General features: G+C 49.0%; 1 protein-coding gene across 1 annotated transcript in view; it reads left to right on the plus strand.

Annotated features, from left to right (window-relative positions):
• Positions 1–1,251: 1,251 nt before the first annotated feature.
• The window catches only part of LOC123139350 (vegetative cell wall protein gp1), an 89,217-nt gene continuing 66,704 nt past the window's right edge, over positions 1,252–23,764 (plus strand). Inside the window, exon 1 of the mRNA XM_044559159.1 lies at positions 1,252–1,443. Within this exon, the coding sequence (XP_044415094.1) occupies positions 1,252–1,443 (192 nt within the window). The remainder of the gene's footprint in view (positions 1,444–23,764) is intronic.

The following is a 23,764-nucleotide window of genomic DNA, read 5'->3' on the forward strand; positions in this document are numbered from 1 at the left end:
GGTTAGACCTGTGACCATTGTATGATTGTACACTGTCGATCTGTGCGAATGTAATGTTCTGGTAGCTAGTGGTGATGGATTTGTAGCATGCTTCCATGTCGACAAGGATTGGTAGCTAGTTGTGATGGATTGGTAGCATGTTTGTTGGTGTATGGTCCTGTATTGAACTTCATGGATTGGTAGGATGCATGTTGTTGTGTGGTAGTGTGTTGAACTCCATTGATTGGTAGCATGCATGTTGTTGTGTGGTAGTGTATTGAACTCCATGAATTGGTAGCATGCTAGTTGATGTGTAGTACTCATATCGTGATGTGTTGAACTAGATGGTTTGCTAGTGAGTGATATGCTTACTGTCCATGTGTGTGTTAAGATTGTAGCATGAGCACACAAGTGTTTAGTGAGGCCATTGCCTGTCGGAGAGCCAATTCCCGATATCCTATGTCAATGACTGAGACTCCATCGAGGACCAAATGTCTCTTGATTCATATGTGTTCGAGGGGTCTGCTATGGATCCTCCTTTTTTGCCTATAGCATTTGTGTTGGTTGTGCCAAATGTTGTTGTTACTGCTGCACAAAAAGCAGCCGTGAAGGCAAAGAAGGATGATACGGGGAACTCCCTGAAATGGTAGCCATTCCTGTCCACGTTCATGCTTAATAAGATGTGTGAGATCATAGCTAGTGAGGTTAGGAATGACAAGAGCTTCAAGAATATGCACTTGAACTTTGTTGTCAAGCAGGTGTTCGAGTTCTATGGTCCGAAGTCTTCGCAACCCAGGTCTACAATCACCACAGAAGTGGAGAGCTAGATTGATCCAAGTGTCTAAACTCAGAGACTTTAATGGCACCTCAAGGGATCAAACCACCTGCTCAATCTTTTTGGAGGCAGAGCACTACCAAGGCCACATCGCGGTTAGCTCACCCCCCTCCCTTGCTTAAGCTTGCCAACCATTGTCCTGTCACAACTAAACACGTCGTGATTTTCTTAGGACCATCCAAAGGACACAGAATTCCTCAACACACCCATCCATAACTACGCCGAGATGTAGCACATCTTCTCCCATGGGATGGCAACCGACAAGCATGCCATGGGCTTCATTGAGCCGCTCGGTTCGCCCATGCCTAACTATCTAGACACCCAGGAGTCAGAGACCATCGTCCTTGACGACTGTGATAAGGGTGATGATCACATTCTTGTGTTTGACAGCAAGAGGAAGAGGGGCGGCTTGATGGAGGATGAGTTGAGCATCCAACATGACTGAGGCCGTCAAGGAGGTGGCAACCGCCATTATTGTGAGAAAGCCCGTCGTCGTCCACCCTAACCTCTACAACGCCGTCATGGACCAAGGTGACTTCCGCCCAGAGGCTCTGATGGCTGCTCTAATCCACCGGCTAGACAACAAGGCTCAGTGTGTTGGGTTTGTTACCATGGCAGATGCCCATAGGGTGCTTTGGCTCAAGACTTGGCTAGGCAAGCACTACTACAAGTGTTGTTTCTGCTGGTGGTGGTGACGACGTGCATGATCCTCGACGACGATGATGATGCCAACATATATTTTGTGGTAGCTGGGGCTTGAGAACTATTGTTGGTCTGTATATTTTGATGAGGTGGTATATACTAACCCCTCACGCTAATGACGAACTTACGGTGGTAGGATTACACTCTCTTTTGGATGTGATGGTAGGATGGCACCATAGTAGTGGTAGGATGAACTTGCTATGTCGTATGATCATGTATGCTTCTTATGTTACATGTCTAGTGTTATCCATTGGTTGCTGCTTGAATTGATGTTCTTCTACCATGTTAGGACAAGTGTTATGTGGTATTCCAAGAGAGGGTTCCAGGGGTTTATAGTTCATGAGAAACATGTGATGAACAAGTGACGGGTTGCAAAAACAGCTGCTACAGAGGGTTTAAGAGTAGGCAGGCGACAAAGGATGCTTACTCCAAGGGCGTGCTCAAGCATGCATGAAGTGTTGAAATTGGCAAGCCAGACCGACAGTTTGGGCTGAAAAACTTCACCATCATCTAGTTCATCATGATTGTAGTGTTGTTTTATTGGTGTGATCGATGTGATAGTGTGTAAGATATAGCTGGTAAACCAGCCACGTAGGGTACAAGATAAGCAGGCCTTGCTGCTTGTATGCAACCAAACGCCATGTAGTTGTATCAGCACAGTCAATGCAGGACACAAAATGCCATGCCAAAATTGTTCCTTTAATGCAGGCATCCAACGATGTGCATATGGTGGATTTTCCTTTTTTTCCAGCCAGGCCCAACTAAGACACATATAATGCAGGCAAATTCATCGCGAGCAACCAAACACGCCCTTGTCCAAAGCGCAGAACTGCAGGCAATACCCTGTTCATTGTGAAGGAAATATGCCCTAGAGGCAATAATAAAGTTATTATTTATTTCCTTATTTCATGATAAATGTTTATTATTCATGCTAGAATTGTATTAACCGGAAACTTAGTACATGTGAGAATACAAAGACAAAACATAACGTCCCTAGTATGCCTCTACTTGACTAGCTCGTTAATCAAAGATGGTTAAGTTTCCTAACCATAGACATGTGTTGTCATTTGATGAATGAAACCACATCATTAGGAGAATGATGTGATGGACATGACCCATCCGTTAGCTTAGCATTATGATCGACAGTTTCACTGCTACTACTTTCTTCATGACTTATACATGTTCCTCAGACTATGAGATTATGCAACTCCCAGCTACCGGAGGAACACTTTGTGTGCTATCAAACGTCACAACGTAAATGAGTGATTATAAAGATGCTCTACAGGTGTCTCCGAAGGTGTTTGTTGGGTTGGCATAGATCGAGATTAGGATTTGTCACTCCGTGTTTCGGAGAGGTATCTTTGGGCCCTCTCGGTAATGCTCCTCACTATAAGCCTTGCAAGCAATGTGACTAATGAGTTATTTGCGGGATGAAGTGTTATGGAACGAGTAAAGAGACTTGTCGGTAACAAGATTGAACTAGGTATAGTGATACCGATGATCGAATCTCGGGCAAGTAACATACCGATGAAAAAGGGAACAATGTATGTTGTTATGCGGTTTGACCGATAAAGATCTTCGCAGAATATGCAGGAACCAATATGAGCATCCAGGTTCCGCTATTGGTTATTAACCAGAGATGTGTCACGGTCATGTGTACATAGTTCTCGAACCCGTAGGGTCAGCACGCTTAACGTTCGATGACGATATGTATTATGAGTTATGTGTTTTTGATGACCGAAGTTTGTTCAGAGTCCCAGATGACATAACGGATGTGACGATATGTATCGAAATGGTCGAGACATAAAGATTGATATATTGGACCATGTTATTTGGAGACCGGAAGTATTCTGGGAAGTTTTGGGTAAAACCGGAGTGCCGGAGGGGTTACCGGAACCCCCCAGGGGAACTAATGGGCCACCATGGGCCTTAGTGGAGAGAGAGGAGGGCGGCAGGAGGGCTGGCCGCTCCCCTTGAGTCTGAATTGGACAAGGGACCGGGAGCGGAGCCCCCCTTTCCTACTCCCTCTCCCTCTCCTTTCCTTCCCCTTCTCTTCCTTGGAGGGGAATCCTACTAGGACTAGGAAGTCCTAGCAGGACTCCTCCTCTTGGGCGCGCCCCCTAGGGCCGGCCGGCCTCCCCCTCCCTCCTTTATATACAGGGCAGGGGCACCCTAGAACACACAAGTTTCTCTTAATCGTGTGCGGTGCCCCCTCCACAGTTACACACCTCGATCATACCATCATAGTGCTTAGGCAAAGCCCTGCGCCGGTAGCATCATCATCACCGTCGCCATGCTATCATGCTGACAAAACTCACCCTCGTACTCAACTAGATCAAGAGCACGAGGGACGTCATCGAGCTGAACATGTGCTGAACGCGGAGGTGCCGTACGTTCGGTACTTGATCGGTTGGATCGCGAAGAAGTTTGACTACATCAACTGCATTATTGAAACGCTTCTGCCTTCGGTCTACAAGGGTACATGGACACACTCTCCCCTCTCGTTGCTATGCATCACCTAGATAGATCTTGTGTGATCGTATGATTTTTTTTGAAATTACCGCGTTCCCAACACATTGTTACAGATCCGCACCATGCCGATGGTAGGAGCTTGATCCACATGTGTTGTGTAAATGCAACTCTTAAATATAAGCTAACTAACATCACAATGTAGATGCACAGTTGAAAGAACATGTGGTGCCCCCATGTGTGATTTTGGTAATTGATGACATTCTCTATGGACTAATGGTTACCTTGAGTTATATTCGTAGGTTTTGTCCATAGGTTTTTCTTGAAGTCCATTTCTTGATTTCAAGGAGTTTATGTGTTGGCCAAGGTGCTTTTTAAGGAATTATCCAAAGATTGGTCGTGTGAGACTTGAGCTTATTGCAAGCATGTCTTGAAGAAGAAGATTGTGTGAACATTCATGTTTTCCTTCAAGACATCATCCTAATGAAGAGAGTTGGAAAGATTCAAGGTTCATCAAGAGTAAGTACAGAGAGTGATTCAAGTTGATCAACACACAAAGCATAGAAGATGTGCCGAGTGGGATCAAGTGATCCCATGGTATGGTAAGCATTGTCCATTACGCTTTCTGTACTAACCCATGTTCTACATGAGAGTTCTATGTGGTGTTAGGTGTGTTTCCCATGGGATTGCGTCAATAGGAAGATCTAATACAACCCATGGAGGATGACATCAAGTGGTGATCGTCATCAAGGTTGCAAAGTGCAAGTTCAAGTGGAGCATCACGAAGAGATCATGCTTGAAGCTTGCCGTCAATTGCGGTGACAATGGACTTGTGAAGATATTGAAAGGATCGATATGGTTGACTAGAGGGGGGTGAATAGGCAAATACCAATTTTTAGCTTTTCTTAACAAATTAGGGTTAGAAACAAAAGGTTCAACAACAACAACAACAACAACAACAACAACAGCAGCAGCAACAACAACAACAACAACAACAACAACAACAACAACAACAACAACAACAACAACAACAACAACAACAAAAACAACAAAAACAACAACAACAACAACAACAACAACAAGTGCAAGCAAAGGATAAAACACAACAATAGCTTGCACAAATTAAAGGTAAGAGATAACCACTAGTGGAGCCGGTGGAGACGAGGATGTGTTACCGAAGTTCCTTCCCTTTGAGGGGAAGTACGTCTACATTGGAGCGGTGTGGAGGCACAATGATCCCCAAGAAGCCACTAGGGCCACCGTATTCTCCTCACCCTCACACAATGCAAGATGTCGTGATTCCACTAGTGGTGCCCTTGAAGGCAGCAATCGGACCTTTACAAACAAGGTTGGGCCTCTCTACACAACCGAATTGGAGGCTCCCAACGAACCACGAAGCTTCACCACAAAGGAATGTGGCTCCGAGGTTACCTCAACCGTCTAGGGTGCTCAAACACCCAAGAGTAACAAGATCCGCAAGGGATTAGTGGGGGGATCAAATTTCTCTTGGTGGAAGTGTAGATCGGGGCCTTCTCAACCAAACCTTAGAAAATCAACAAGTTTGATTGGCTAGGGACAGAGATCGGGGAAAAATGAGCTTTGGACCAACAATGGAGTTTGGGGGAAGAAGAGGTGGGTCTTCTTGAGGAAGAAGACCCCCTTTTACAGTGGGGGAACAATCCAACCATTATCCCCACTCTCAGCCCGTAGCGCGCGGTACTACCGCTCATAGGAGCGGTACTACCGCTTGCCGCAGCGGCACTGCCGCTTGGCCCAGCGGTACTACCGCTGGGACCGTGCTCAGTAGCTTACACGAGCACAAGGAGAAGGGACAGAGGAGAAAACCCTCGAGTGCCACTAGTAGCAGTGGTAGGTGCGGTACTACCGCTTATGAGCAGTACTACCGCTCCCACTCTTCTGCTACTGCCGCTGAACCCGACACGAGAATAGCAAGGCTCGAGTCAAGGCAATACTAGAGCGGAACTGGAGGGGAACTACTGCCTGTTGCTCTGGGCGGTACTACCGCTGCTACAATGGTACTACCGCCTGTTGCTCTCCGTGGTACTGCCGCTTCCAGCCACGGTACTATCACTGGCTCCTCTCCAATGCCACTTCCATGATAACGAAGGATCCTCCAAGGATGCGGGAAAGAGCTGGGGGTGCAAAAGAGATGTGTACGTGTTGATTCCACCCTAACCTTGCCGATATGGACCCCCTCTTCATAGTACGATATGTCCTACGACTCAAGTCCACCAAAACTGAAATGAAGGAAAACTGCAGCGTCTTCACTTTAAACACAGATGGGAAGAAATCGTCTCGTGCCATATGAATGAATATCTAAAATGCTCAATGCACACGATTAGTCCGCAAAAGCATTGTCATCAATCACCAAAAGCACTTAGAGAGAAATATGCCCTAACAATCTCCCCCTTTTTGGTGGATTGATGACAACACGGGATTTGCATAGAGATATACCAAGAGAATAAGCAAACCCCATAATCTACAAAATATAGACGGGCTCCCCCTAGATCTGTGCACTTATTAAAGAATGCTTTTGGAATGCAAAGCGCACACACTAGGATCAACACTCCCCCTATATTTTATAGACCGATAACACTTGCATCTACAATATGGGAAACTTAAGCTAGGATGCAACAAGTAGTAAGTGAGCATAAGAAGGACAATAGCTAAGCAAGCAACTCACATACTAACAAAGTACTAGACAAGCATAGGATAATAATAAGATAGCATATGTCTCACACCATATGACAAGGTAACCAAGTCTCACAAGCACAACCAAACCAAAGCAAACGAGCGATAAAAGAGTTCACGAGAGAGGAAAACACAACAGATAAGACGCACTCGCGACATGGCAAATCCCTAAAATCTCTCCCCCTTTGGCATCAAGACACCAAAAGGGCAAAGAGTGCTAGTACGGTCACAGGTGATAGCAATGCCGAAGATCCCCATCATCATAGCTCCGCATGGTCGCCCGTGCCTCCGTCGTCGATAGTAGCAGCAGGCTGATCGGTCTCTAAATCCGTCCATGGAAACTGCTGAGAGACCCACTCCTCCTCGTCAGTGATCTTGTCCTCTGACCCAGTGGCAACCTCTTCACCTAGTTGACGCATAAGGACCTTGTGACGGTTGCGTGACTGCTTCTCTAACACATGCACCATATACCGTCCATGAGCCTCCATACAGAACAACTTCATATTCAGCTTCAGCTTCTTAGCCCAAGATGGCTCCACTCCAGAGGGCTCATAATCCTCATCACCGTCGGCCTCAGCCTCATCGTCTCCCAAATGAGTCTCAGTCTCCGAAACAGGAGTGCCCCAGTGCTCCTTCTATCTCAATTGAACAATCTCATGAGAGACCAAGTCACCAGTCTCCAACCTGACATCAGGATAAGTGTATGCCCCTGCCTTCTCAATAAGCAACACCAGGTAGGGGGAATAGATGGGGCACTTGCGCTCAGTGATGGCACAGAGGAGCTTCGACCACATGACATGATAAACCTCCAAAGAATCTCCTGTGCTTGCCTCCTTCTCATGCTGGCAAAAGAGCAACATATCCACAAGATAGGAATGAACCTGATCCAAGTTCCTAATACTAGGGAAAAGAGTGCCTGAAGATGCGATGAAGAGTATCCAAAAAGGGAAACAACTCATATGTGTTCTTCAATGTGACGGGATGAACCTTCACCGTGCTATAGGGCCAAAGAGCAGACTTGTGAGTAGAAGTAGCCTCCCTGTGGGGGAAAAGCCAAGTGGGTTGTCAAGCCCCTGATCCTCATAACCCAAAAGTTCCATAAAAGCCTTCCATTTGACAGAGATAAGTCTTCCATTGGTCATCCATGTCATGGTCTGTTCCTCAACAGTGCCAAGGTGAACAATGGCATAAAATTGGGCCGCCATGTCAGCATCAAAATCCTTGTTGAACTCCATGAGCTTGAGGATATTCGGCCAAGCACACATATCAAGAGCCTCTCCAAAGTAGGCACGATCCTTCTCCAAATAAGGAATGTCAATAGAGAGGACACTCACAAAAAGGTTCTTCTTTGCTTTGAGCACATAAAAGTAGATAGACCACTGCTGCTGGTTCCAGAAAGGGCGGTTGACAAGAGCCGGTTCTTGAGGCTGGGAATACAGATTACAACAACGAGCCGCACAGAACTCCTAGTAGACATATCTGACAAAGACTTGACCTTTGGCTTTGGCTTGCTCGCAACTTGCTTGGAAGGCGGCTTGGGTTGCGTTGGTTGAGCACTTGATGATGCTGCAGCTGCCTCAAAAGTGCGATAGCACTTTGACCCTCCAGGATGCTCGAGGTTGATGCGACGGACTAGATGCTCCGAATTGCCATCACCTAGAACCCACACACAAGGGCAAGGAAGGCAAAAGAAAAACATTGGATAAGCCAGCAGATAGAAGCAAAAAAGAATCAAAGATTGGTAAGAGGGAAATGGAAGCCGGCATCCCAAGCGGTAGTACCATCTTGAGACATCGGTAGTGCCACCTACAAGTGGTAGTACCACTCCAGGGGAGCGGTAGTACCTCCCGAGGCGGAGGATGCCGGTCTGACCACTGCCGCTATTAGATCCAGTACTACCGGGGGTGCCAAATTCAAATTTTCTCCTACCAATCTCCAATCCACCTAGTCTAGCAGACTTCTATGCCCTACTCAAGCCTTGATTTGGCCAAAAATCGACGAATGTCGAAAATATTGCCCTAAAGCCTAGATTCAAAGAAGAGAACCATAGGAGAGGAAATCAGAGGCAACGCCTGAAGGAAATATGCCCTAGAGGCAATAATAAAGTTGTTATTTTATATTTCCTTATTCATGATAAATGTTTATTATTCATGCTAGAATTGTATTAACCGGAAACTTGATACATGTGTGAATACATAGAAAAACACCGTCTCCCTAGTATGCCTCTACTTGACTAGCTCGTTAATCAAAGATGGTTAAGTTTCCTAGCCACGGATTTGATGAACGGGATCACATCATTAGGAGAATGATGTGATGGACAAGACCCATCTGTTAGCATAACATAATGATCGTTCAGTTTTATTGCTACACCTTTCTTAATGTCAAATACATATTCCTCCGACTATGAGATTATACAACTCCCGGACACCAGAGGAATGCCTTGTGTGCTATCAAACGTCACAACGTAACTGGGTGATTATAAATATGCTCTATAGGTATCTCCAAAGGTGTTTGTTGGGTTGGCATAGATCAAGATTAGGATTTGTCACTCTGAGTATCACAGAAGTATCTCTGGGCCCTCTCGGTAATGCACATCATATGAAGCCTTGCAAGAAATGTGACTAATGACTTAGTTCCGGGATGAAGCATTACGGAACGAGTAAAGAGACTTTCCGGTAACGAGATTGAACTAGGTATGAAAATACCGACGATCGAATCTCGGGCAAGTAACATACCGATGACAAAGGGAATAATGTATGTTGACATAGCAGTTTGACCGATAAAGATCTTCGTAGAATATGTGGGAACCAATATGAGCATTCAGGTTCCGCTATTGATTATTGACCAGAGGTGTCTCGGTCATGTCTACATATTTCTCGAACCCATAGGGTCTGCATGCTTAACGTTCGATGGCGATATGTATTATATGAGTTATGTGTTTTGGTGACCGAAGGTTGTTCGGAGTCCCGGATGAGATCACGGACATGACGAGGAGTCTCGAATTGGTGGAGAGGTATAGATTTATACATTAGAAGGTAGTATTCGGACACCGAAAGGGTTCCGGATTGTACGGGTACATACCGGAGTACCACACGGGTTACCGGAACCCCCCGGGGAAAGATATGGGCCATAGGAGGGAGGCACACCAGCCCACAAGGGGCTTGCGCGCCCCCACCAGGGGGAAACCGAATTGGTCAAGGGGTGGGGGCGGTGCCCCCCCTTCCTTCTCCTTCTCCTACTCCTTCCCCCTTTCCCCCTTCGGAGAAAGGAAGGGGGGCGAATCCCACTAGGAGTCCAAGTGGGACTCCCCCACTTGGGGTGCGCCTAGGCTGGCCTCCCCTCCCTCCCTCCTTTATATACGGGGGGGGGGGGGGTGCCCCTATGAGACACACCAATTGCTCCAAGCCGTGTGCGGTGCCCCCCCTCCACAATTTACGCCTCCAGTTATATTCTCGCGGTGCTTAGGCGAAGCCCTGCGCGGATCACATCACCATCACCGTCACCACGCCGTCGTGCTGATTGAACACATCTTATCCTTTGACCCTCTGCTGGACCAAGAGCTCGAGGGATGTCATCGTGCTGAACGCGTGTAGAACTCGAAGGCGCTGTACGTTTGGTACTCGATCGGTCGGAATGAGAAGACGTTTGACTACATCAACCGCTTGAGCAAACGCTTCCGCTTTTGGTCTACGAGGGTACGTGGACACACTCTCCCCCTCTCGTTGCTATGCATCTCCTAGATAGATCTTGCGCGAGCGTAGGATTTTTTTGAATTTGCATGCTATGTTTCCCGACAGTGGCATCTGAGCCAGGTCCATGCGTAGATGATATGCACGAGTAGAACACAAAGAGTTGTGGGCGGTGTCGGTGTCAAAACCGCCGGGTCTCGGGTAGGGGGTCCCGAACTATGCGTCTAAGGCTAATGGTAACAAGAGGCGGGGGACACAATGTTTACCCAGGTTCGGGCCCTCTCGATGGAGGTAATACCCTACTTCCTGCTTGATTGATCTTGATGATATGAGTATTACAAGAGTTGATCTACCACGAGATCGTTGAGGCTAAACCCTAGAAGCTAGCCTATGATTATGATTGTTGTCGTCCTACAGACTAAACCCTCCGGTTTATATAGACACCGGAGGGGGCTAGGGTTACACAGAGTCGGTTACAGAGAAGGAGATCTACATATTCGAATTGCCAAGCTTGCCTTCCACGCAAAGGAGAGTCCCACCCGGACACGGGACGAAGTCTTCAATCTTGTATCTTCATAGTCCAACAGTCCGGCCAAAGTATATAGTCCGGCTATCCGAGGACCCCCTAATCCAGGACTCCCTCAATAGCCCCTGAACCAGGCTTCAATGACAATGAGTCCGGCGCGCAGATTGTCTTCGGCATTGCAAGGCGGGTTCCTTCTCCGAATACTCCATAGAAGATCTTGAATATGAGGATCGTGTCCGGCTCTGCAAAATAATTTCCACATACCACTATAGAGAGCACGATATTTTACAAATCTAATCTGCTGACAACTTTTCATAGCGTGACATCACGCCACGACCCGGTCATTATTCAAATCGTTTTTCTCAACCTGCCACCGCACATATCGCGAGGCAGTTTTATTGGCACGTCTTGTCGAAGCAGAGATCGTGTCCCCTTATCACGGGATTCTCATCAATATGGGTGTGGGTAACCCAACCGCGCCATCAATCGTGGCGCTTGGGGAATAAGCAATTTTACCGGGCAAGTGGGGAGGCGCACAGTTTCTACCGCCTTTATAAAGAGATAGGGATTCCCCTTTTTCACCCATGCCTTCTTCTTCCCTTGCTCATCCATTCTTGCACGCTCGAGCTCCAGTGCCCAAGTTCTCACCTTCTCCGTAAAGCCATTCCAAACATGTCCGGAGCGGGAGGCAAGTGGATGGTCTCCTCCGTTACAGAGGAGGACACCACGAAGCTCCGGGAGGCTGGATACCTGGCCGCAGACATCACGCATCGGCTCCCGGACGTTGGGCAGATCGTCCCTACTCCAGAACCCCATGAGAGGGTTGTATTCCTTGCCCACTTCGTCCATGGACTGGGATTTCCCCTGCACCCATTTGTCCGTGGGCTCATGTTTTACTACGGGCTAGACTTCCATGATCTGGCCCCCAATTTCATCCTCAACATCTCGGTTTTTATCGTCGTGTGTGAGGCCTTCCTCCGCATCAAGCCCCACTTCGGCCTGTGGTTAAAGACCTTCAACGTGAAGCCGAAGATAGTGGTCGGCTAGCAAGCGGAGTGCGGAGGCGCCATGGTGGGCAAGATGCCCAACGTCACCTGGCTCGAAGGCTCCTATGTGGAGACCGTGAAGGGGTGGCAATCGGGGTGGTTCTATATCACCGAGCCACATGACGCCAACCAGGCGGTGGCCCCCGAATTTCGACCTGGCATCCCCATGCGGCTCACCTCCTGGAAAAAGAAGGGATTAGCCTGGGGTGCACCGGCGGAGCTGACCAGATTCCAGAACTGTGTCAAAAATATGATAAGCAAGAAAATCAAGCTTGTCAACGTGGTCCAGGTCATGCTCTTTCACCGGATCCTTCCGTGTCAAAGACGGGCATTCAATATGTGGGAGTTTGACCTGGCCGAACACCAGACGTTAAGAGAGCTCTTCAACACGACGTACAAAGACGTCTGGAAGGTGCTGTTCAAGGCCGCCAAGGTACCTCCTCCCATTACCGAGGATCGCGGACTCAGCGCAAAGCGCCCCACCAATCTGGTAAGCTCTCTATATTTTACAAGATTCTCCTTTCCTCAGTATATTCGTGGGAAGAATCTAAGCCCCCACACCAATTTAATAGGACTGGGTGGCGACAGCGGAGCCGATCGACTGCCCAGCTCCACTACCTGAAGATCCAGCAACGGCTCTCCTAACGGAGATGCTATTTCCGGCGCCCTATGAGGTGCTGGAAAAGAAGGCCAAGAAGAAGGCCACGGGGACCAGGAAAGGTCTCCGACGCAAGGTTGTATCAGACTCATCGTCCGAACACACCGAGGCGCGCTCCTCCAATGAAAACAAGGAGGAGGAAGAGGAAAGCCCCCCCCCCAGCCAGGGGGAGGGGAGAAGAAAAGGAAGCCCCCCCTCCCCGTGTAGGGAGGCCGAAGGGTCTAAGAAGGGAAAGACCCTCCCTTCGGACCACTCCACAACAGCCGCCTACAGCGACAAGGAGTGGTTGCCCAGGGACAAGCCCCTGGCAAAGTCGTAAGTATCGGACACTATAATACTTCCGGTATGTCTTGCTTTATCGCTTCTTATCATGTCAAATATGATTGTGCAGTCCGTACAAAGCCCATATCAACGTATCCTCCTCGGATGGGTCTTTGAGCCAGTCGGCGATGAACAACGATTCACTCCCGACGGCCACTACCCCCCGGCCTACGGACGACACCCAGGTGTTGTCTCAGAGGATACCTGACCAGGGGGGACAACTCTGGAGATGCCCCAAGGCGAAATACCAGACGCCGGGCACATGGGGGGAAGACCCCCATGGATTCTGATGAAGGGGGCCGCAACAAGTCTTGCCCCCAGCCGGATACTGCGCTGGAACCTCCAGCGGTTCTGGATTCAGGTAGGCAGCCCCTTACTAAGGGGGGCAAGCAACCTGTGCTTATGACCTCTGTCCATCCAGAGGCATCGGACAACTTGCTGGAAGCGCTTCGCGGCGCTTCCATTGACGAAGAGCACCGCACCATCATGAGTGCGGTGATCGAGAAGGTTTGGTCCTCCAAAAGCGGATTGACCGAAGCATGCGCCAGCCTCCTAGCAGGCTTTGAGGTAAATAATCAAATTATCACAGTATAGACAGTAGCCCCTGATGCTTTGTTTGGTGTTCGGAAAGAAAGGTCGAACAAAGGATCAAATAACATCCACAGGAGTCCGGCAGAATGTGTCTATGTGAATAAGTAGGCATCACTGCTGGCCGCTGCCGCTCGTACTACGGAGGTCTCCGAACTGATGCGGGACCTAGAGCGGACCGAAGGAGATCTCGGCCTCGTGAAGAGGCAGCTCAAGGAGAACAAAGGTACATAATACCCCGTCTGTATATTGATAAAGAAAAAAGTTGTTGATGCTAATAGAAGCGTCATGAATTTTAATAGGGACCATGACCGAAGTGGCGGCCCTTAAGAAGGCGCTGTCCGAGGCTGAAGACAAGGCGTCCAAGGAGCGCACCGAGCGTGAAAAGCAAGAGGCCTGAGTCGACGAGGTCCAGCAAGAGCTCCAGGACTTCGTCAAAAAATATGAGTCCTTGGAGCGTGACTCTAAGACACAAGAGTCCGAGCTTGCGAAGGCCCACTAGAGCGCACAAGATGCCAAAGCTGAAGCCCAAAGGGCCCTCCAAGAGGTTCAAGCGGCCAAGAAGATTGCGGCGGGTAAGGCATTCAGTATGCAAAGCAAGCATGTGAAGGAGACTTTCTTTTTTACTTACCCACATTTGGAGCTCTCCAGGAGCATTCAAAGATCTGCCGTGCAGCATCTCTGATGCCGCAGAGTTCTACCGAGCTGAGGAAGGGAGCTCGACGGAGAAGTTGTTCTGGTCCCAGTATATTGGGGCCGAACACCTGATGCCCTTGAGCGACTAGCTGAAGCAACTGGTCGAACTTCACAAGGCGGCCGAACTGGCCATGAAGGATCTCATAGTCCGCATGTGGCCTGGCGAGCCCCTGGCCAGCAGCTACTTCAGCCTGGTAAAGCGGCTTGTGTCTACCTGTCCGCGGCACGAAGTCATAATGCGGTCAGTCTGCATTGAGGGTGCACCCAGGGCCTTCGCTCGTGCGAAAGTGCACTTGGCTAAGATGGATGCCGAGAAGCTGGTGACAGAGGGGCCACCGAAGGGCAAGGAGCACCGCCACCCCGGAAAGTATTATGACGGTGTTATGAAGGGCGCCCGCCTTGTGGCGGAGGAATGTGCTAAGGATGTAATATTTGAATGAATGTATTCATGTGATCTTGTAATACGAAAATGAGTTCATGTGCGCTATATTACCTTCTGTGCGGCCGTTTATAAAATCTGAGAGTTGGTCAGTCTTCGGCTTCTGCCCCCATGTAACTAGTACTGGGATGTTCGGGATAAATCTAAACACTCTTCATCCAAATTTTTGGTCCTTTAAGGAGGTGTTTAGCGCAGCGAACAAGGTAATCAGAGTATACAGCTTTATCACTCTCACTTAGCCATAGAAGTCTGCAATTTTAAATTTTTGGTGAAGCCCCTAGTATTCGGAAGGCCGAACTTGGGGCGCTATACACGCCTAAATCGGATAAGGCCGATTCCTCGCCCGAAGCGGAAAAAATCTTGAAGGATTTGAGACCTCTCGAATAGCGACCAGCTCTCGCCGCATCATGACAGTCAGTTTTTGGCTTTCTCTACTGAGGTGCTTGTCCGGAAGAACCGGGACACAATCGCAGTAGTTCTCCCTGTGCTACCTTAGCCGATATAGCGGAATGTAAGGTACCAAAACATGGGAGCCCGGCAAACCCAACTATTGACCCAAGAAATGATTCGGAGCTGATGCATATAATGCTATAAGTTCGGGGTGCCGCACTGTCGAAAGTGTTCGGACTTTTCTTGTCGTGTTATGGGGTACGCTGAAGCCCCTAGCGAGCTGAACGTACCAAAGTGTACGGGTGCAATTTGTAATAAATAAGCAGTAAAGAGAAAAAGGTGAAGGAATGTAATAATAAGCTGACACTGTACATTATTTTCCATTGTTTATTTAAATAATACGTCAAAGCATATATATACAAGTAGTGCGATAAGAAAAATAGGATTATTTGACATGTCCTAGCCAAGGGTAAGCTGCGTGTGGGTATGTAAAACAGGTATAATGATCGTTATCAGAGACCACCTGGGTATTCCCTTATACGTCAAAGCTTCTTGCCTCCTTGGTGTTTCCTTCCCGTGATGGGTCCGATAATCAGGCTATCCGAAAGAGCTTCTAGAGAATAGGGTCCTGAAAGAAAGAAAATGATGAAGGTATACGGGTCCTGGGGCGGTTGAGCCGCATTGTGGACCGTGTCGTAGCCGTGCCTCCACCTATTCCCATGGTATTTTGAGTGCGTAATTATGTACGCGCTGTCGGTGTCAAAACCGGCGGATCTCGGGTAGGGGGTCCCGATCTGTGCGTCTAAGGCTAATGGTAATAGGAGGCAAGGGACACGATGTTTTACCCAGGCTCGGGCCCTCTCGATGGAGGTAAAACCCTACTTCCTGCTTGGTTGATCTTGATGATATGAGTATTACAAGAGTTGATCTACCACGAGATCGTAGAGGCTAAACCCTAGAAGCTAGCCTATGATGATTATGATTGTTCCTCTACGGACCAAACCCTCCGGTTTACATAGACACAGGAGGAGGCTAGGGTTTACACAGAGTCGGTTACAAAGAAGGAGATCTAATATCCGGATCGCCAAGCTTGTCTTCCATGCAAAGGAGAGTCCCATCCAGACATGGGACGAAGTCTTGAGTCTTGTATCCTCACGGTCCAACAGTCCGGCCAAAGTATATAGTCCGGCTGTCCGGATACCCCCTAATCCAGGACTCCCTCAGTAGCCCCTGAATCAGGCTTCAATGACGATGAGTCCGGCGCGTAGATTGTCTTCGGCATTGCAAGGCGGGTTCCATCTCCGAATACTCCAAAGTACCTGTTGTAACGAATAGTGTCCGGCTTCCCATCAATGTTGTACTCCTAGGCTTCTGTGCTTCAATAATGGCCATCTCCACGTGTCGAGCGAATACGAGGAGCCAGAGCATTTTCGCATTTGCCACCCCGGCCCTGCAGGCAAACTGTCTATTTGAAGGGAGGGGGATCCTCAGATCCAAACCTCACCTTCTTCCCTTGAGCGAGCATCCAATAGAGCGCGCCCGAAAAAAACCATTCCAACATGGACGATCGCCGCAGCTCCTCTTCTCGCTCCCTTAGCTCTAAGCCAGGTGATTGGGAAGAGTGTTCTGTTTCCCATAGCCATTTAGTAGAGTTGCGGACCCAAGGGTTTCTTCCGCCTGCGTTCATGGTCCCCGTCCGAGCCGGACTAGCCACCTATGATGGCGGGGAGCAAGCGGAGAGATTTCCTAGCCCATCTCAGGGGGAGCGAGTATGCCTCATCCCATATTTGCTAAGAGGCGTCGGGTTTCCAATCCACCCATTCCTTCGCGGGCTCCTGGAGTTCTATGGCCTCCAGTTGCACAACTTCACCCCTGCCTCCGTGCTGCACATCGCAGGATACGTTGCCCTTTGTGAATTATTTCTGGGCTGTGAGGCTCACTTCGAGTTATGGAAGAAGTTATTCTGCCTCGTCCCTCGAAACCAGGGGGAATCCATATGTCAAGTGGGCGGAGCCGAAATATGGTGCATCACCGAGACCAGATACCTGTCCGGTACTCCCAAGAAGGCATCTGAAAACAGTCCCTGGGAGTGATTTTATGTTGATGATGTTCCCCTTCCGGATCCAATCCGAACGGGCCTCCCCGAGTTCAATAACGCTCCGCCGAAGACATGCCGAAGTTGGCGCCCTGGGGGCCCCCAAGAGGAAGATACCAGAGAAGTCCACTTCCTGATGAGCAAGATAAAGACACTGGCCAAGTCAGAGCTGACAATAGTCGAGGCTATAGCAATATGCATAATGCGGGGGGTGCAGCCACTTCAATATGGGGGGAAGCCCATGTGGCACTTCAACGGGGAAGATGATGCCACCCGCTCTGGTCGTAAAGGTCCGGACTCCGCCACTGCTCTGGCGAGAATACTGTCCGATTTGTATAAAGGAGAAGAAGAAGAATTCCTTCGTATTAAACCGCGGGATGGATTTTCCATGTACAACCCCCCAAGCTGGGTAAGTCGTCACTCTTTCCCCCACTCTATTAATTCTGGCGCTCTTCATCACAATCATTTACCTCGATATTTCTGAGCAGAAACCAAGGAGGGCCGTGGAAGGATTCAACAGCCCCTCCCCGCAGCCAGAGGACCCGGAAGGGCCTTCGACTGAGGACTTGAAGAAGATCCGAACATATCTGTGGAGCTTGTCAACGGGACATTTTATCAGGCCAGCTGCGATGGCGCCTCGGTGGCTATTATCGCCGACTATCCCCGACTGCTACCTGCGTCGCGTGTAAGCAAAGCCGAAACCTTATCCTCTGAAGAGGACTCCTTTCTTATACCATGCCTTATGCATAAAATATCGTATTTTTATAGAGACGACCATCGGAATGCGGCGCCGAGCCCTTGGGGGCTTGTCGGCAAAGGGCGTCCAGGTCAGGCAGGCTTAAGAGGAAGGCGGTTAGGGCCGAAATGCCGTTACAGAGGTATGGTAAAAACCTGCTCTGTGATTATCGTGTTTGAAATGTAACAGCATCCTTCGTGTTCTGGCAGAAAGAGGAGTCGCCGGACTATATCCGGAGATCCTACCGGTCACGCCTCTACCAGCTGAATTCCAGAACCGGCTTCGAGAGAGGAGGCCGATGCGGGGCCGATGCCGAATTGTCCTCCGACAAAGGATGCGGATATGCTCTCCGCCACAAATTGCAAAGTAGAGAGTGCCATGAATCACCGGTGCCGACGGGCTGTACTTCGCAATAGCATCTTTTCTGAAGAGGCATTTAATGCTTTCAATTTGGGAGACGCATACATCCGAGCTGCTCAAGGCGGGCTCGCCCGAGCGACGGACCAGTATGCAAAAGATATGCGGGTTAGGAAATTTGATAAGCATGTATAACAGTAGCCCCTGAGACTTGAAATGGTTGGAACAACTGATTTAAGGATCATTTTATGCACAGTTTCTTGTAGAGAAGAATACCCAATTGTCTCAAGAGCTGGAGGAGTGCAAGACCCAACTGAGGGCCGCGGTTGCCAAACTAGAGGAATCCCAGAAAGCCTCATCTGGTAACATTTGTCTCAATAGAGAAATCTTAAAGGAATATGCCAGTTAGCAATTGGCTTGCTTCATAGGTCTAACAGAAAATTCTGCAGACAATCTCGGGACAAATCCAGAGATCGTAAGAGATAGCGAGTCGCATCTCCAAAGACAGCTGAAGGCTGGCGAGCGTGTGCTTACACAGGTTAGGCAGGAGAAAAACAATCTCCAAGATGCCAACGTCCGGCTGGGCGTCGAATTATCGGATGTTCAAGCTCAGTTGGTGGACTCCATGAAGGAGAACAGAAGGCTTCGTCGCGACATTTATGGTAAGTGCCTAAACTAACTGCAGTATAGCTCGGCGAGGAAGCATATTAAAAGAGTTTATATCTATAGGTATGTTGACGGGCCATCCTGAAGAGGAGATGCACGGGTTCGCATGCAATTTACTGCAAGACCTCTCACAGCTGCACGAACGAGTTCGGCAGGTGATGCAGGGTATTGCCCACGCCTTGTGGCCATCCACTTTCCTGCCAAGAGGCATGGGAGAGCTCGTGGATATGCTCCAAGGAGCACGACGGCGCTTCCGGTTGTGGAAGATGTTAGCCTGCTGACAAGGTGCAAGGGAAGCCTGGGCCATGGTGAAGATGCGCTACACCAAGCTTGACCCGAACCATATGGCCGAAGTCGGACCAGCGGGGCCAGATGGGCAAGAAATTCCCGTGAGTCTGGTGTATGACCAGGTAGTGTTAGCCGCAAAGTATTCCCAATAGGATTGCAAGCTAGATAGCCTGTTGGACGGTATAGAGGAAGAATATAGTCAGTCCAAGTGACTATGTAATTCAATGGACATGTGTAGTCCCTAGCCGGATTAAAAATCATTTGTCATGGCGGACCTTTTTGCTTCAGCCCCCGGATCCGACAGTCTGGGGTATATCCGAATACCTGCTCAGTTATGCAGAACTGGGGTATGGGTGGAAACTAGGCGTAGGGGTCATAAGTGCTTGAACAGACAAGTACCCAACTAGTTATGTTATATTACATGGGTAGTAAGAAACATCTTCCAGGGAGAATAGTTCCGTTAGGGGTTCCTTTCCCTGGGTACGCATGCATCGACGTACATGTCCGGACTGCGAACAGAAATGTAGGATACAAAACTTCTGGGGGTTCACGTTGTAATAAACGAAACAAACATCTTTTGTTCACCGACCGAATATTCCCTTAAGAATGCTAGCTTTCGGTCTCACCCAGTCTGAGGTACACATCTGGCTGAACCGACAATAACAATCGTAGAGGTGCTCCCCTTATGCCCTAGCCGAATTAACGGGAACGTAGGGCATAAACACAAGAGCTAGACAACCCAGCATGGCCACATCTTAAGTCATGTCAATGCATATAATGGTGAAGAAAAGGCACATATGGAAAAAGAACACATATGTGATAGGCAAGAAGCCATGAAAGTAACTATATTTAGCTTCCGTATAGGAAGCCCCTAGGTATGGTTTACACACATGGTGCAGCCGGAGTGATCCGAGCATCCGCACTGTATTGAATACTTTGTGTGAAGAAGGGAAAAAGGGCGAGAAAGGAAAAAGGGGAGGAACATAATTAAAAGAGCGGGGGTACGGAGACGAACACTGAGTTCGGCACTAGGCGTAGAATCTCCGGAGTCTGGCCGCATTCCATGGGTTCGGCTCGAGTCTGTTATCGGATGCATTACGCAGGCGGTACACTCCTCCGGTGAGAACTTTATCAATAATGAAGGGACCCTCCCACTTAGGTTTGAGCTTGTCCTTCTTCTTCTCCGGTAGGCATAGAACGAGTTCGCCAATATTATAAGTTTTGGCCTGCACTTCTCTGCTTTGATACCGTCGAGCCTGCTGCTGATAGAATGCAAAATGGGCTTTTGCAATGTCGCGCTCCTCCTCCAGGGCATCTAAGTTGTCCTGCTGATCTAACTCGACTTCCTTCTCTTCGTACATGCGCACGCGAGGTGAGTCATGGATTATGTCACAGGGTAGTACTGCTTCTGCGCCGTACACCATAAAAAGATGGTGTGTATCCGGTGGTGCGATTCGGCGTGGTCCGCAGCCCCTAGAGTACGGAGTCGAGCTCCTCGACCCAGTGCGTGTCCGATTCTGTCAAGGACCGCACTAGTTTGGGTTTGATGATGCTCATGATGAGACCGTTTGCACGTTCGACCTGGCCGTTTGTTTGGGGATGGTAGACGGAGGCGTAATCGAGCTTAATGCCCATGTTGCCGCACCAAGTTTTCACTTCATCGACTGTGAAGTTTGAGCCATTGTCAGTGATGATGCTGTGGGGGACGCCGTAACGGTGTACAACCCCTGATATGAAGTCTATCACTGGTCCGAATTCGGCCGTTTTAACTGGTTTGGCTTCTATCCATTTGGTGAACTTGTCCACCATGACCAATAAGTATTTTTTCTTATGGCTTCCCCCTTTAAGGGGTCCGACCATATCCAGCCCCCAAACCGCGAAGGGCCAAGTAATGGGGATTGTTTGGAGAGCGGTAGGGGGCATATGGCTCTGATTGGCAAAGAGCTGGCAACCGACGCAGTGTTGGACAAGGTCCTATGCATCTGCTCAGGCTGTCGGCCAATAAAAACCTGTACGGAAGGCCTTGCTGACAAGTGCCCGAGCCGCAGCGTGGTGCCCACCGAGTCCGGTGTGGATTTCAGCCAAGAGCTGCCGCCCTTCCTTTTCGGAGATGCATCTTTGGAGAACTCTGGTTGCACTTTTCTTATAGAGTTCTCCCTCATGGACTTTGTAGGCCTTAGAACGCCGCACAATACAACGTGCTTCATTTTGGTCCTCGGGGAGCTCCTGCCTATTTAGGTAGGCCAATAAAGGCTCGGTCCACGAGGCGATTACAGCCATGATTTCATGGGCCGAAGGTGTTATTTCGGTGGCGGAGCCCCCGATTACATCAGATGGTTAGGAATCCGGGGTTGTATTCGGATCCGGGCTAGTGTTGCCGGACTCCCCTTCCCATACCACGGATGGCTTGAACAGCCTTTCCAGGAATGTGTTTGGTGGGACAGGGTCGCGTTTAGCACCGATGCGGGCGAGGATATCCGCCGATTGATTGTTTTCTCGAGCCACATGGTGGAATTTGAGCCCCTCAAACCGAGCTGACATTTTGAGGACGACGTTGCGGTAGGCCGCCATTTTCGGATCCTTGGCATCAAAATCTCCGTTTATTTGTGATATTGCAAGGTTTGAGTCCCCGCGCACCTCCAGGCGTTGAATGCCCATAGAGACTGCCGTCCAAAGACCATGCAACAGAGCCTCGTATTCGACTGCGTTGTTGGAGTCTGTGTATAATATTTGGAGTACGTATTGGGCCGTGTCTCTGGTGGGGGAAGTCAGGACTACACCTGCTCCCAATCCGGCCAGCATTTTAGAGCCATCGAAGTGCATGGTCCAATTGGAGTACACGCCATACTCTTTAGGGAGTTCGCCTTCTGTCCATTCGGCGACAAAGTCAGCCAATACTTGTGACTTAATGGCCCGCCGTGGTTTGTATGTTATGTCGAACGGAAGGAGCTCGATGGCCCATTTAGCAACCCATCCCGTGGTGTTGCGGTTGTTTATTATGTCGTTGAGTGGTACTTCGGAGGCCACCGTAATCAAACACTCCTGGAAGTAGTGTCGTAGCTTCCGGGATGCCATGAAGACCGTGTATGCTATCTTTTGATAGTGTGGGTATCGGGATTTGCATGGGGTGAGGACAGTGGACACATAATATACCGGCTTTTGGAGTGGGAATTTGTATCCGTCTGCTTCTCGTTCGATGATGAGCACTGCACTTACAACTTGATGTGTTGCAGCTATGTACAGTAGCATAGGTTTGCCAATATTTGGCGCTGTCAGGACTAGATTACTGGCCAATAGGGTCTTTATTTCATCCAGTCCAGCCGCGGCTGCATCCGTCCACACGAAGTGTTCGGTGCGTCGAAGAAGGCGGTAAAGAGGTAGTGCATTTTCTCCTAATCGGGAGATAAAGCGGCTTAAGGCAGCCACACATCCAACTAGTTTTTGGATATGCTTGAGGTCTGTCGGGATAGCCAACTGTGACATAGCTTGGATTTTTGCCGGATTTGCTTCGATTCCTCTATTGGAAACGATGAAGCTGAGCAACTTCCCGGAGGGTACCCCCAAAACACATTTTTCCGGGTTTAGCTTGATGTCGTATGTTCGGATGTTGTCGAACGTAAGTCTCAAGTCATCTATTAAGGTTTTGACGTGTCTTGTTTTTATGACCACGTCGTCCACATATGCCTCCACTGTTTTGCCGATTTGCTTCTCCAGGCATGTTTGAATCATGTGTAAATAGGTTGCGCCGGCATTTTTAAGCCCGAAAGGCATAGTGTTGAAGCAGAAGGGACCATATGGTGTTATGAAGGCTGTTGCGGCTTGGTCGGACTCTGCCATCTTTATTTGATGGTATCCAGAGTATGCACCGAGGAAACATAGTTAGTCGTGTCCTGCGGTAGCGTCGATGATTTGGTCGATGCGAGGGAGGGGGAAAGGATCCTTGGGGCAAGCCTTGTTGAGGTCTTTGAAATCGACGCATAGGCGCCAGGATTTGTCCTTCTTTGGTACCATTACCAGATTTGCCAGCCAATCCGGATGCTTGATATCTCTAATGAATCCGGCCTTAAGTATCTTGGCTAGCTCTTCTCCCATGGCTTGCCGTTGAGGCTCTGAGAAGCACCTAAGAGGCTGTTTGACTGGCTTGTATCCTTTCAGTATGTTGAGTCTGTGTTTGGCCAGCCTGCGTGGGATGCACGGCATGTCTGAAGGATGCCAGGCGAAAATGTCCCAATTCTCATGTAGGAAATCTCGTAGTGCAGCGTCAATTGTGGGGCTCAATTGTGTCCCGATGGAAGCTGTCTTTGTGGGGTCCGTTGGATGGACCTGGAATTTGACTATCTCTTCTACGGGTTTAAATGAGGTGGACTTGGATCGTTTGTCGAGTATCACGTCGTCCCTGTCCACTATGGCGCGCAACATTGTTAGTTCTTCGGCCGCTAGGGCTTCGGATAATGCTTCCAGGGCTAGTGCTGCAGTTTTATTTTTGGCGCGGAGTGTGACGTCTGGATCACTAGCTAGAGTGATGATTCCTTTGGGTCCGGGCATTTTAAGCTTCATGTACCCGTAATGGGG

This window comes from Triticum aestivum, chromosome 6B (genome assembly GCF_018294505.1).
Source record: "Triticum aestivum cultivar Chinese Spring chromosome 6B, IWGSC CS RefSeq v2.1, whole genome shotgun sequence".
NCBI classification, from domain to species: Eukaryota; Viridiplantae; Streptophyta; class Magnoliopsida; order Poales; family Poaceae; genus Triticum; species Triticum aestivum.